The sequence below is a fragment of the Poecilia reticulata genome, linkage group LG3 (genome assembly GCF_000633615.1).
Source record: "Poecilia reticulata strain Guanapo linkage group LG3, Guppy_female_1.0+MT, whole genome shotgun sequence".
NCBI lineage: Eukaryota > Metazoa > Chordata > Actinopteri > Cyprinodontiformes > Poeciliidae > Poecilia > Poecilia reticulata.
Genome location: NC_024333.1, coordinates 4,204,268 through 4,219,442, shown reverse-complemented (window position 1 = coordinate 4,219,442; position 15,175 = coordinate 4,204,268). Strand labels below are relative to the sequence as shown.

At 39.5% G+C, this 15,175-nt stretch overlaps 1 protein-coding gene across 3 annotated transcripts in view; it reads left to right on the top strand.

The window, feature by feature from the left end:
• The window catches only part of phkb (phosphorylase kinase, beta), a 109,938-nt gene that overhangs the window by 69,913 nt on the left and 24,850 nt on the right, over positions 1–15,175 (top strand). For all 3 annotated transcript variants that reach the window (XM_008404871.1, XM_008404872.1, XM_008404873.2), the window contains one exon: positions 13,893–13,948. In XM_008404871.1, the coding sequence (XP_008403093.1) occupies positions 13,893–13,948 (56 nt within the window). The remainder of the gene's footprint in view (positions 1–13,892; positions 13,949–15,175) is intronic.

Here is a 15,175-nt window from a genome sequence, read left to right as displayed (position 1 = left end):
GTGAGCAGTGCCAGGTGTGCTGAAAGGCAACATCTGGCCTTCTATTAGCTGCTTGTTGATGGTTAGTGCTGACAGTGAATGCGCCAAGGCTTCACTGCACTCTGTGCACTCTGCATTTGTCGGCTTTTCTTTGATCCAAAGGACTGTAACATCGCATGAGAAACATACCCAGTTTATTTGATTTAAATCTAAAAGAATGTATTTGCTAAAAGGGGCTAAACACAAAGGCACAGTTTTTTGTTGCAAAAATATAAAAATCATATTATTTTCCTTATACTTTCTGAATAAAACAGTTTGTAGTTTGTAGCTGTAGTGTGACATGATCTATTCCAGTGTTATAAATACCAACTTGATAAGAAATAAACTGCTGCCAGGAAGATTCTCCAGTTCAGCTCAGCTGCTGGTTTTTGCCTCTGACCTGCTGACCAACAGATTCTTTGCAAATAACTAACAGTGACTGAGAACTAAAGTCTGAAGTCGAATGAATTTATAGCCACTCAAGTAGTTTTCCACCTGCAGTGGTAGGCAGACTGCCGTTAATCTAAATGAAAATTTTGTTCTGCTGTTAGCTCATTAGCATTCTTGCTAACTTTGAAAACATTTAGTTCAGAATCCATTAAATTAAAATTTTCTAAAGCGCCAATTTACTTACTGTTTAGTAAGCTTTCAGTTGAATAAAGTTTGATATTGTTTTGATTTTGGTTATGGACTGTTAAGAATTCAAGCTCCTATTTTGAAGTGAGTGACGACTGATTGTCTAATCACATTCTGTTTTTTTTTGTTTGTTTGTTTTTCAAGAAACGTTTTTGAGTAAGTTGCAAGTATAGAACAAACAAACAAGTGAAGTATACAGAGAAATACAACACTTACATTAAACAAACATCCAGGGGTGCTAATTAAACAAATACATGTGAAAATTCACATTTATGAATTGTTTTGAGAGGCTTTATGTTGGTACGCCTCATGTTCTCCAGGCGAGATGCAGCATATTTATTCTGCATAGCCAAGTTTTAACTGTTAACTGTAAAAGCATGATGTGCATGCTTTCTGACCAATGCCCTGCAGTGGTCAATCAGATAGAATCAGCAAGAGTTAGCAATATTCATCAACTATAAAACTGAAACCATGAGTGAAAAGTCTCTTCCAAAGAATCACTTCCTGAAGCACAGCAATATAAACAGATGAGTAATGACAAATTTTGCCCTGTGGAGGGCAACATAACACATGTTGACATCAACATAGTTGAGTTTAGTACTTTAGTGTTAGCTTCTCCTAGATACCCTGACGGCAGCGGTGGAGCCAGAGGACGATGGCCACCCCTGCCAGGTGATTGGTTGTTCCCACGGCCACCCCTGCCAGGTGATTGGTTGTTCCCACGGCGAGGTAACTGACCAGAAGAGTACGCCACTGGAGTGAGCAATTCCCCTCCAAAACAGTTGGTGGCAGCAGTGATACGTGCTTAAACCACATACAGATAGGGGTATACGTATCTGCTTCAAGAAAATATTTCTTGTCAATTATTAGGAAATTATAAACGTTGTGCTCTGAGTGAGCAGCCTGGCCAACCCTTGTCTACCACATGTTGATGTCGCGATTTAGCGTTAGTGGAACTAATGTTCATGATTAGTGCTTTAGGGTGGGCGTTGGTGTTGCTTGTCTTGAACCTATCCTGTCAGCTAACTGGTGTTACTAGCCACCTGTCGAAGTGGCTTCCAACAAACTGCTGCCTGTCTCGGAAGCGTCCAGCATGTGAGTGACCAAGTCCTCTTTGCCAGACAGCAAAGTGCAGACAGGAGATTGACATGCAAACAAGAAAGTACACTTTTAGTCTGGTGAAGTTTTGTTATTGAAAACAGCAGATAGCTCTGCTATTCTCGACTTAGCAGACGCAGAACAACTGCAGGGGGGCGGTTAAGTATATGTTAGGAAGTGAGACAAATCACTGAATGAACATAGTAATTTACTGAATGGAAATCCCCACTGATGACAGGCTGCCTGGTGGGAGAGATTAAACTCCCCAGATAGGTTCTTAGCTGCAGCCCAGCAACAGAAAGCAAGAAGCCCCAACTGTATTTGTATGCTCTTTATGTCTCTCTTGCCTCCTGAAGCATGAATGGAAAGGAGATGTTGCAGATGTTACTATAAAGTCAAACGTGTCCAATTATATGTGGTTGTCTCTCTGAACAGAATTAATTCCAGCAAAACTGACTTTTATTTATTTATTTTTATTTTATTAATTTTTCAGCGTGCAGCGTCTGTGAAAGAGGTAAAGGTTAGGATGTGCTCGGTCTGCTTGGAATCACTGTCACCAAGTCCTTTTTTTTCCCTCAAGAAATCTATAAAATAAATCATTATTTTTTTCTTTCATCCTTACCTGTGGTGAAACCTCAAACATGGCTCCCTAAAGGGCTGGCATTATCATTCAGACGAGGTTTGCAGAGGCTGGATTATTATCACAGTTAAAAGAGAGTTTGCAGTGAGCAGAGCTGCTTTAGTTTATGCCGTCAACGGTGAACTGAAGTATATGAAGATATCTAGGAATATACAGCAGGGTCACCCGGGCATTTTACGAGCCTTCTTTGGTACTTTCTATCAGACAAGTCTCAGTGACAACCTACTTGAGATCTATTTAGGTGTCCCTTGGAGATGTGTTTTTCAAAGTGCCGGCCTCCAGAGGGCGCGAAGAAGGGCCTCAGAAAGTTGGAGGGAAAGTTAGAAAATCAAAAAATGCAAAAATTAAAAAATATTGAATCGAAATTTGTTTTATTATACAATTTCATCCAATACTTGTCAATCATACTTGTCAAATATAAATTAGGATAATCTGTTGAAATATTATTTCCCATTCAGTCAAATTCACCAGGCAGCTTTTCTCCTGACGCTGCAGCGCAGCGAGTGTGAAAGGAAGAGGTTTCTGTCAAAAAAACGACCGAAAAACCACAATAACTCCAAGCCAACAAAAATGTAAGAGGCAGCATATAGTGTATGCTAGACATAATAATTATTGAATAGTGAATAAAAGTCAGGGGGAAAAAATATTGTGATGTTTCTTTACGTGTTGTGCAGCATTTTCTGTTGGTTTGCAAACTGTTTGGGAACGCATGTCTTGGAGGATTAACAGTTACTATGATCTCAGGTTTGTCTAAGTCTCAACTCAAATGGTTAAAAGATGAATTCATCCACTCATCTGGGTTGTTTTCTTTGTGGAGGGAAGAGGCGCCAGGTTGACTGGAAAATGACAGAACTGATTTCATTCATTGCTTTTCAATGCAAATTACAAGTATTAGAGGCTGATTCAATCTAAAGAACTTGTTTTTAAAAATGCACTCCTACATTTTATTCACATCATTACTCATCCTGTTTCCATCTCTATGATTACTTTCAGTTTGTTTGTGTGTGTGTTGTTGTTTTTTTTTGATAGCTCTCCATTGGAAAAAAAATCAACAATACCTGCTTAAATATGTAAAAAAAAATAAAAATAAACAAGAAATTGACAAGGCAGTAATGTTATACCACCAAGTAAACAAAAGAGGTTAATATTGACTATTTAGAAACAGATGCTGGTCCATCTAGTGTCTCCTAGCCCAAAGGGGGGAAGTGTTGGGCATCTTTTAACACTGCATTACATCGGCAAAATGAGCATTAAAGCTTCTAACGTGCTCCATCTGCTTCCCAAAGATTGTAGTTATGCGTGTATGCCGGGTTGAATCTTCAGAGTGCAGCCTGGCACAGAGACGGGGGAGCATAATTCTGTTCCAGGGTCATTGTCAGGCTGCATGCCTGCATTAAGCTCATCATAATAACACACACTGGCAAGTTAGAGTCACCACAAGTCTGGGTTTTTTTTTGTTTTGTTTTTCCAGCGTCATGTTTGTCATTTAAATAAAAGGGGGAAAAAAATGACTTTCAAAGTTGAAGATGAAGAAAGATTGAACTTTTTTTTTTTTTTCTGCAACAAAACATCACATGCACAATTCTGCCAGACAGCCTGTCACCATCAGGCATCCATATTTTGGCTGCATGTATATTTATTTTTCCACTGCGGCGCTCGCGTCATTACGCCCCCCTCTGGATCTCCCCGCTCACACAGACAGTAGTAATCAGGCCACTTATCTTCCCCCAGCCTCTCGGCTCTCCAGGCGTGGTATCAAACAGAGTGGCTCTGACAAGCTGGGACTCCTGTAGCTCATACCGTGGCTCGCCTTTAATATCAATTGATCCCTCCCTCCTCCTCCTCCTCCTCCTCCTCCTCCTCCTCCTCCTCTGCTCATAAGGATTCTGTTGGAGGATAATATTTCTGAGCCCAGGCTGAGGAACAATGTATCGCTTTCTCAGTCGGGGCGCCTTTGCAATTACGCCAGTCAGCGGCGTGCAATCCAATTCTTCACTCGCTTCTCCTTTGTGGAGGTGATTCCACCCTCCTTCCTCCCATCGGCTCCCCCTCCCATCTTTTATCCTTTTGTCTTTCCGTCCCGTAGAGCCACACTTTTTTTTTTTTTTTTTTTTTGTCAGACTGGAAGCGATTCCCTAAATCAGATCAGGGGGACTTCCATTTTTATTACGTTCTCTTTAACAGTGAAAAACCTCCCGGTCACGATCCTTATCGCTTTATGCCATCGGACGACCTTTTCAAAGCAATTTTTAATTTTTTTTACAACACTGTACACGGGAGGCGTTTTCTTCACACAAAATGACTTGGCACCTCTTTCATGATTTTATATATTTTTTCCACTCTCCTCTTGCGATGCTTTTCTGCCAATCCCTTGCTTTTAAATGCGCTCATCGGAATCGGAATCTCTGAGCCGCAGAAAGGCCGAGCACAGCGAGCCCGGAGTCGTTCGTCTGTGCTGGGACATTGAAAGAAGGGATTATATTTCATCCAGATAGGGACGGACGGTGGATGAATTCCTCTGCTTCCGTTTTAAACCCATGAAAGTGTTTGAATGTTTTATTCCTTTGTGGTGGGACGCTCGCTTGAGGCCTCGCTTCGCCAGCCGCCACGCGGGGACGGATCTGACCTTGAAACGGAGTCACGTAGCCTTCAAATCAGGGTTGTTTATTTCTTTCAGGTTTATTTTGGCAAGTAATTCCACAAACCGAGAACACCCATTTAAAGTCTGCCAGCTGGTTGTTGGATTTCACAGCAGCATGACGATGCTAGCTTTTTGAACTTAACAAAAATAGGCAACATGCAGACGAAAGTTATTCCTCTGCTGACTTATTCTGTTTTTGATTTTTTTTTAAGTGTTTCAGATCATCTGGATGAAGTTTAGTATCAGTCAAAGATTACTAAAAAAAATGCAGTTTGAAGTGACGATTTTAAGGCCAAACATTGAAAATTTACTGTCAGAATTCAAGGTTCTGTTAACTAAGTAGTCCGTCACACTAACACCATATTGAAAACTCGTATTAAATTTCCCCAGGCTGATCACTGTGAGATCTGTATACAGATAAAAACTTCACCTAAATAGAACCTGTCTGGCAACATGAAGTAGGCTGAACGAACCATTACAAATGTGCACAAAACTTTGTCAATATTCCACTAATGTAAAAAAAAAAAAACTTTGCAATTGTGGTGTTTCCACTAAATAAGAAACACAGATAAAATCAAACGATTAAGTTTGTTCATTAAGAAACAAGCCACATCATGACCCTCCAACCACTTCCTGTCGCCGTCTTCTTCATGATTTGCGCCAGTGACAACATCCAGTAGTTGATCATGTGACTCGTGTGATGTAAAACAAAACAAAAAAAGTAGTTTATTACAGTTTTGTGAAATAAACCAATATCTATACGACCAAAATAAAAACTTTTGCCAAGTGGCAAAAGTTTTTATAGAAAAATAAGGTTTTTTCAAAATTGCCGTGTTTTCATTAAACAAGTTTATTTTTATAATGTCAAATCAGTGGAGCTAGTCTTCATTTCCACAAGTAGAAAAACCGTGAACCTTCTCAAGAGTGGTCAACATACCAAAACAGTTCAACACTGTATTAATGACGCGTCCAGCAGGTCAGAGAAAAACCCAAGACATTTAAATCAGTGCAGGACTCTGTTCATGTCACAGTTGCCCACTTTCTATAGCAATCTACGAGATCTCAGCGTGACCCTGGTTCTACATTTGAGCCCTCTTCTCATCAGAAACGGTAGAGCTCAGCTAAATGTGTTGGTTTCCTGCAACACGGCCAACTTTTAAGCATAGTCCATAAATATTCAATTGGGTTGAAGTCGGGGCCATTACAGCAGCGCGATGATTAATGTTAGATGAAAGTAAGTTGGTCGAAGCTTCCATACGGTTACGCCCCAAAGTGACTCACCGCTCTGGCAGATTTAGATCCAAAATTATTTTTATTCAACCAATAGATTTGTGATAGGAAATGAGACAGACATTTCTCAAACGATAATCACTGTGGAAATCTTTTTTGGCATTCCAGCAATCAAGCCCTTCTTATAACTACTGGACCAAGTAGTTATAAGATATATAAGTTATAAGATAAATATAACAAGTAGTTATGTTTGCATTTTTCTCCTTGTTTTTTTTTTTTTTTTAGTTGATGAAGGTTTAACGGTGGGAAGACCTCCATGTCATCACCCTAATCTTTAGTTCCCTGCACATTATCTCTGTTTGATTCATCCAGGACTTTGCTTTCATTTTTTTGGAATCTTTTTTTATTACTGACTTTTGACTTGGTGGTGGAGCTGTTTTCACCAACGCATCTTACTTCTGACTTTTATGAAATGCTGTTTGTTTGCAAGCAATTTACCTTTGACATCTGTACCAGGAATGAGAAAGAAAAATGTAGCCAGGTTGAATGATAAATATGGTTAAAAAAGGAAAGTGTGGAAATATTGCAAGAATAAATAACTGAACAGTTTAGGAGGGGTCAAAACAATGACAAGAAAGAGAAGAAAACATAGACTGAAAGAGGAGCGGGTTGTAGGTCAGCATTTATCCATCCATCCAATCATATCACAAAAAAGATGTAGGATGTATGAAAAGAAACAGAAAATTGTTGGGTGAGACAGAAAAACCTGAAGAAAAATTCACATGTGAGACCAAAATATTTCCATGATGATTCAGTTCAAAATATTTTTCAACTTTTAAGTGGGAAACATAAAAATAAAACCATCTAGAAAGCCCCAACGTACATCTGAATTAAGATTCATAATGGGGGAAATGTAAGCTTTAGAATGTCCAAGCCAGAAATCAGAACTAAATCTGACAGAACATCACCTGAAAAGATCTGTGGATGATAAATGTCCTGATAATTAAGAGATGTTAGTTTGAATGTTTGAACTGAATGCAAAAGGTGATAAAAAAAAAACTAGTAATTTATCTCTGAAAACACCTATGATTATAGATTATGGAACATCAAATTGTCAGGAAAGGAGAAAATGTCACATTACATGTGGGAAAGTTAGTGAGGTCATTTTGTTCTAAGCCAGCAGGATACGAGGTAAACAGGACAGAAAACGAGATGAGATAGAAAATAAAGAATCCCAAACACACAAACCGAATTTAGAGGTAGAACTGAGCAAAAGATTTTGTGGAGGAAACTGTAGCACCGAGAACAGACAGGGATAAAGCAGAAAAAGAGGAAACAATCTCATCCACTTTCCATCTTGTGTCACAAGTCAGTGGTTTTAATTTTGGGGGAAAAGTCAAATGAAGCAGAGCTGAAATTCATTTGGGTTCTGCAGGGACTCACAGCAGGAATCTTCTGCAAATGGATTTTCACTTTGTCAAATTTAGCTCCATCGTATCTCTGAGGGGCAGCTCGCTTCCAGCCAGCCCATTGGTAACCGCTGGTAACCGTAGGCAGTCCATCCTGCTGCTGCATCGTGTACCGTAGCACCGACAGCATGCCCCCATTTTAAAACAGCTTCTGATTCCCTTTTTCCTTCTTCCTCTTGTGGGCTTTGTTTCAGGTTTCAAGACAGAAGAAAATTCTTAATCTGTAATTATCTGCATCAATTTATAATCCTGTGCATTAGGCAATGACTTAGCCTCTTGACAATTGTTTGAATATTTTTGAGCTTTTCTTGCATCAGTTTGATCTCAAGCATCCATGACTAAAGTGTGTCTGTATGATACAAAAAACATTCTCTTACTGAAAAAGGCTTGTTTTGGTTTTCTAGGACTGTGATCTCCCTGGTGAAAACTGTAGAATGTTTTATTCAAACACTTATTTTGAAAGATGTGTGCCGTCTTGTACCTTCATTGTAGAATATATTGTTTGTCGGTGCAGACATTGGGACATGATGAGAGTTTGTTTACTGGGTATAAGAAAAAGTCTCGTTGCTGCATTCTTAAAGTGGCAGTGCTATGTAAAATCAACTCTTTTATTCTCTCATCAAAAACATACCTGGAGTGTTATTTTGGTTTTCTCATGCATATTTGAGAAATCTAATCTCCATGGCAACCATTCAGCTGTGCAAAACGCCGAGGTGGACCTAGCTCCGCCTTCAAGGCACAGCTCCTCCTCGGAGCTGCATTTTACAAATCACCACCTTTCAATTAACTCTTAAGGTTTCTTCTACTTTGTGTTGGTCAATCACACACACACAAAAAAAGTTCAGTCTATTGGAAACATTTAACTTTAACAGTCGCTAACCAGCAGACTGACAATAAACTGGAGCCGTTAGAGGCAAAAGGCTTTGCTGCCCAGGTGAAATGTAACAGTCTGACCTTACAGGAACCTGATTCATGGCTCATTTTAGCATTTCTATTGCTTGTTTCTGATAACAGAAAATAGAGTAAAGCATTATCAGGCCAAACACATTTTATCTGGCTCTGACCAGACCTGCTCAGAGTGCTGAGCTTTTGTATTCCGGAGTAAAGATGAATGACCTTTTGCAGCTGCAGCACCCAGTAGGCGTCTGCAGCAGAAAGATTTAGTTAAAATGCCTTTTAGACAGATTGCATCTGTGAATTAAGTGCTGCTGTAAAGGCTATATATTTGTGTTAATAGCAGCTGATTAAGTCCCTTATTAAGTAAAAGAATGTAATTTTGTTGAGTTGCTTCAGTTGAAACCAAATTGAATGAAAGTAAGATTTTTTTTTAATCCCATTTTTTTAATATGAGCATGAATATGAGATTTCGTGCTCATATTCAGATTTCATAGAAAGATGTTGCATCACATTTAGTACATGCATAAGTCACACATAAAATTCAAGTGTTTTTTAGTGGAGCTAAAAAGGGGCGTGGTCAAACTGCTCTACAGCGCCCCCTGACTCAGCCTGGTGAATCGGTACATTTTGAAATTTTGGAGCACAGATGGGTCCCTCCAGACGAGACAAAATGTCTCTATGTCCTAAAACAAACAGGAAAAATGTCTTTTTTTTGTTCTTTTTTTCTAAAAGGTTTTTGACATTTTACACACATTAAACTTTGGAAAAGTCCTCCTATACATTTTTAATAAACAGCTTCAAGTTTTGTCAGTGTCACCTTAAGAGATGAGATATTAAATATTTTTTAAATGTTGAGTTTTTGAGCTTGTCTATGGGCGGGGCAAGCCCTCAAACTTTGCCTTCTCTCCAAAAAATGTCAAACACTCTAAATTTCTCACAGAAACATCCAGATTGATCTGTTTTTCAATATTTGGTCATGTCCTGGTTTCACCCGAACCCTGTTTAACGCTGCTTGCAGCTTTAATGAATACTTTGTTCCAGTGTTTTAGCTTTCAGCTGCTTAATTTATGCGTCTCTTCAAAAGAGGAGCACTCTGCGGTATTGAATTAATTACTGACGCTGTGATAAACAGTTGGTGTCCAGATGCCTCTTTAAACAATATGCTTGTTTCCTGCTTGACCTCTAAACTTAAAGCCATGACTGGTAGAAACAGGGAGGTTTCTCTTGCTGTTTTGTTCTGTTTATGTTTTCAGCATCTTGACCTGGCTGGTTGGATTTCCTAAACCTTCATATACTGAAATCTGTTGTTATTTTTTAAATTGTGTGAACTAATATGTCTCTTGCAAAGACTCAAAGTTTCAGCTGCATCATTTTTATGTCAAATCACAGTTTAATCAATGGAGGATTGTGTTTTTGCCTTTGTGTTCAGGCTATAAACTCGGTAAAGTGTTTGAACTCGTTCAGCCTGCTGGTTTCCTTTACAAAATTCCACAAATTCTCACCATCCATCATCTGTACGCTTGTGTTTTTGTTGTTGGGCGGCTTCGGCGTGGTGAGATTTATTAACGTCCGAAAATTTTTTTGGCCTTGCAGAAGTAACTTGGATAGTTTTTAGGGTGAGAGGCAAAATCCCGCAAATGTTTTTTTTTTTTGCAAGAGCGCCGAGCTGCAGACCGCATGGAAACACTGCTTGCATCATGTTGTCTCCTAAAACAAAATGGAGTTGCAGTTGCACCTCTTTCCTCCATATTGACATGCTCGCTCGCTATAAGTTAAGAAATATAAAAACTTAAAATCGAAGTATTACCGAGCTGCTTCTGTGGATTTTAGAGCGGTTGGGGATTTCTGTTTTCTACTATGTGTGTTTTCATTTGTGAAAACAGATCGAACTGCTTTTGAGCTTTGGGAGAAATTAGGTCTGTAGAATATTGAAAATATAACATAGAAACATGCTTTTGAGATTCCACATGAAACAAAGAATGAACAGTTGTAAACTTCTTGGACAAGTTTTCTCACTATTTGTCAATCAGTGACGCATCAGTGATTCATTTTCTTGGATACTGGAAGCAAAAATGTATCACTTGGAGACTTTCTTTGAAAATCTCAGATCAACTTGATCATTTTAACACCTTAGATAATCGCATTTATGATTTTAATAACCGATAAAACAATTTGACCCTTCCAGATTGTTGCAGAATGGTCCAGTCATAAAATAACACTGCCATCTCTGGATGTCTGTATTTACTGTTTTCTCTATTTTAAAGCCTGACATGTGACATCGTGGAAGGTAAAAGTTCTTGAACTATAAGGTCCGGTCTAGACTGAGACTCAGGTTATTCATGGATCCTTTAATTATTACCCGTCCTGTGGAGAGACGGCCCATCTCTCCACCGCCTCCCTCGGCCTCAGCAGGAGCTCAGTCACACTACACTGATATTGTTAAAGAGAGTCTGAATAGGTTGGTTAAAGGAACATTTGAATACTCATTTCCTTTTCCTCCCTGTAGCTGTACAGTCACTGAAGGAAGAGAGAATGGAAATCTCTACCATGCATTTCCAGATCTTCTCCTCCATCAAATGACCTTTTTTTTATTTTCTCAGACAGATCAGAGGTGACTTGAGCGGGATATTCCTTTGTTTTTCTTTATCTCCTGTATCCTGCCTAAATACAAGGCTGTTAGTTATCTCCATCCTGTTTCGACTAAACAAAATGGCTGCCTGTTTGTCTGTTTGATGCGTGCATTATTCCCCTGCTCCGTGCTCCACCGCTGCCAACACTTTGGAGCATCTGTGCTTGCCGGCAGGAGTGTTCATGTTGCCATGTTCCCTTCTTTTTTCTTTTGCATGTTTGTATCTGTATCTATTTGTGTGTGCGTGCGTGTGTGTGCGTGTGTTTGCGTGGGTGTGCATCTCCTCGATGAGAGCGAGATGAAAGACTCCTGTGAGTCACGAGCTGCTGTCTGCCTCCTAAGTGGCCCTGGATAGTCACTCAGCGTGCTGATGAACAGCTCTGCTTACCGTTTACTAACTGACAAACTAAATGGCAACCCCTACTGAAAGGAGGGATGAATGGCAGTAGCACATTTTACACAATACATATCCACAAATAGACATATACAGTTGTTGAAAAGCAAGAAATTGAAGCTGTGGTGGATAAAAATAGTGACGTGGCAAAGAAGCAACAACCTCACAAATCTTTTTGAAAGCAAATCTTCTTGCTCATATTTAGTCATAGAGTACACATATTCCAGTTTGTCGCGCATAGTTGTGTTGTGAAGGAATTTGAAAAAGTTACAGATGTGAAAAGGAAGTGTTGGTTATCTGTCACAAAAAGATTGACACGCAGGACAAAGTAAATGGCTTATTCCAAACCACAAATACATGTAGCATGGTTTTCTTTGAGCAGTTTCAATCTTCCTGCTCCAGATATTTTCAGTGAATAACCAATAGTTGTCCTGTTGGCAAGTTCTCCCTCCTGAGCAGCACATCGCTACGGTTCCTTTAGAGTACCTCTTAGAAACTTCTTTGATTGCTATTTTTCCCCCCAAAGATGGATGACAAACTGAGCTATGTCGAGTGAGATTTTCAAAGCTCCGGATATTGTTTTCTGATCTAACTTCTCCACAGCTTTTTCTTTGACCTTGCCTGAGGCCTTCATCAAACAGATGCATTTGTAATCAAACTAAATCCCAAAACTGGGGCTCCTTGTACTTAAAGGGGACCTGTTATGCAAAATTAACATTTTGCAAATTTTTGCACTTTCATTTCTCAACTGCTTCTAAAAACAGTCAAAGCATAAAAAAAACAAAAACACCCAGAGGCTTTTTGGCAATAAGATGATGTGTTTTTTGGTGTCTGGAAAATGAGCTGTTTCAAAAGCTTCCTGATTGTTGAGTCTCATTTGAAGGGCACAGCGGCGTTAAAAATGTTGGAATTTCTAAAGACAGACTGTGGACGTGGAATTTATTAAGGAGCACCACATTCAAGGAGATCAAATACAGATGCAGGCCATATTCACATATTTATTTGTGAAAAATAAAACAATCCTAATGAATCCTCCTGAAATACAGTAAAGCTTAAAGTTTGAGTGCTATCTAGATTGAGGCAAAGTAAAAAAAAAAAAAAAACACTGACCGGATATTTATGTAAAACTATTCTGTCGCCACAAAGCTGAAAAACAAAAATCCTCTTGTTGACGTATTACCGACTCACCGAAAGCACATGCAGCCAGTCAATGATAATTAAAACCGATGTAGGAGTGCTAAGAGAAGAGAGACATTGAGCACAGGATCACAAACAAGCAACAATCAGATGCAGGTAGTCACGTCTACAAACGGCTCACGGCAGCTTGTTATTTCTAATCATACAAATTTAATAAAGTAGAAGAACGAAGATGACGGGGGTCCGCCCTGTTGTTAAATTACTGAAAATATTAAAGCTGTTCCACTCCAGGCACTTAGACGGACTAATGACCTGTCCGTAGGTGGCGCTCTGCCTCTCATCCTGATATGTGCCTGATTTGTTACCTCCGGCCCCAGATATCAAAGGAATCTCACATTTCTTGCAAAATCGTTTTAGTGGGATCAAACAACCTGCGTGCAAATTCTGATGTTCTGCTTTTCATCTTCATCTCTGAGAGGAGCAGAAGGAGACATCATCCGTTAACAGCCCAACATTATTCTCCATCTATGCTCCAACTTTCACTTTACGTCTCTTTTGTCCTTGCTAATTTGCCTCCCGCTTCCTGCTGCCAGCTACCTCGGCGTCAACCTTTATTGGTTATTTCACTTTCATCAGAGACTGTGGGTAGCAATAACAAAACCTATTGTTGGCATAGAAATGAGTGAGCTGAATCTTAAGTTGAGCAGCTGCCTCCCTCTGTGTTATCTCTCTTTCCTACTCACACGCACACACACGCACACAAACACACACACACACACACAGACAGACACACGTCTGATTTGGTTTAATTACATTCACATTAGTCATGTTCATGTTTTTCTCTGCCACTGACGTTGGTTGAGCTGCATCACTGAAACAGAAGGAATTAAGAGATTTACGTACAAGAAAAGCAGCTACTACATGAATAAAGTATTAAAAGGAGGCAACACACACAAATTTAAACATTTGTAACTTTTAGCAATGTTCTAAACTTCACAGTTCTGCCACAAAGGTACCGACTCGCGCAACACCCCAACAGATGCAACATGAAGCAGAATACTGATTCTGATGTTAATCTTCTCTGCTTTCTCTCTCGTTAACAGGGTCCCATAGAGAACGATGCTGTGATTCATGTGTCGCTGGTAGCCGAGAGCCAGAGGTAATATTTTTGTGTGTGTGTGTGTGTGTGTGTGTGTGCGTGTGTGTGTGTGTGTGTGTGTGTCTACATAGGTTCTATGTGCGCATCTTAATGTGTTCCAGGTCATAGAGGCTGGTTATTTTTCGCTTCTCTCTCCCGCTCAGCCCTCTAATTGCGCTGAGCTCAGTCTGACCTCCACTATCACACCATCATCTGTCACCCTTTTCATTGTGGGCTCGTGCAAGTACATGTGAATGTGTGTGCAGATGCTTGGATATGTGTGTGGGCGTTAAACGGGGTTAAATGACTGTGAAGCTTGTCAACCTGTAGCTTCTGCCACGTCCCTGTAAGGACTCCCTCATTGCCATCATCATTTCCTTCTTTTTGCTGCAGACCCATTTTACAGCCTGTTGCACAGAAGCTTTGTGATTGACGCAGATTTACAGTTTGTTTCAAATTGTACTTTTTCCTTCCATTTTTTTTTCATTTTTACATGTGGATTTTTTTTTTTCATTTTTACATGTGGATTTTTTTTACTTTATTTTAGCTGCCTATAAATCAGTTCTAGAGAAAGTTAGAAATAACATAATGAATGAAGCTGCAGCTTAATTTTGGTTTTTGTTCCAGCTCTATCTGTAAAGCCATTTGCTTTCCCGCCTGGAAAGTTTCCCAAAGTTTTTGATGTTTTGATGGAGTTTATCTTAGTTTGCAAGGACTGCCTTATAGTCACATTTAAAGCAGTGAGACGTTGTTAACATTAGGTTCTGACATGAACAGCCTGAGTGCTCTGTAGCGGTCTGAACACTGCCCGCACTCAGAGAAAAACACTCAGTCCCTCACAGCCGACACCAAGCTCTCACCTTTGAGGTAGAAAATCTTTTATTTTTTTAAGGTACCAAAAGTTTGTTCCCCAAAAACCCCAGCTTTCTAGTTTTGTTAACATCCAAGCACAGCACTGCCGAATGATGCCGAGATGAGCTTCGTTTTCAACTTAATGATGTGTAAAATTCTTCATCATTAGCTTGAAAGTTCTCTGAAAATATTACCACCACTCACATTTGTGCAAAACGATTACCTTTTGATCACATGAAGAATTTTTTATTTTTTTACAAGCATGTCACAGGGGAATCGCGGATCGGTGTGAAACACATATCTCGTTGCCTATGAATTGCATATCATACTTTACTTTACTTTTTAACAACACATCTAGGCGAGACATCGGTGATTATTTCCCTGAGGTATTGGAAA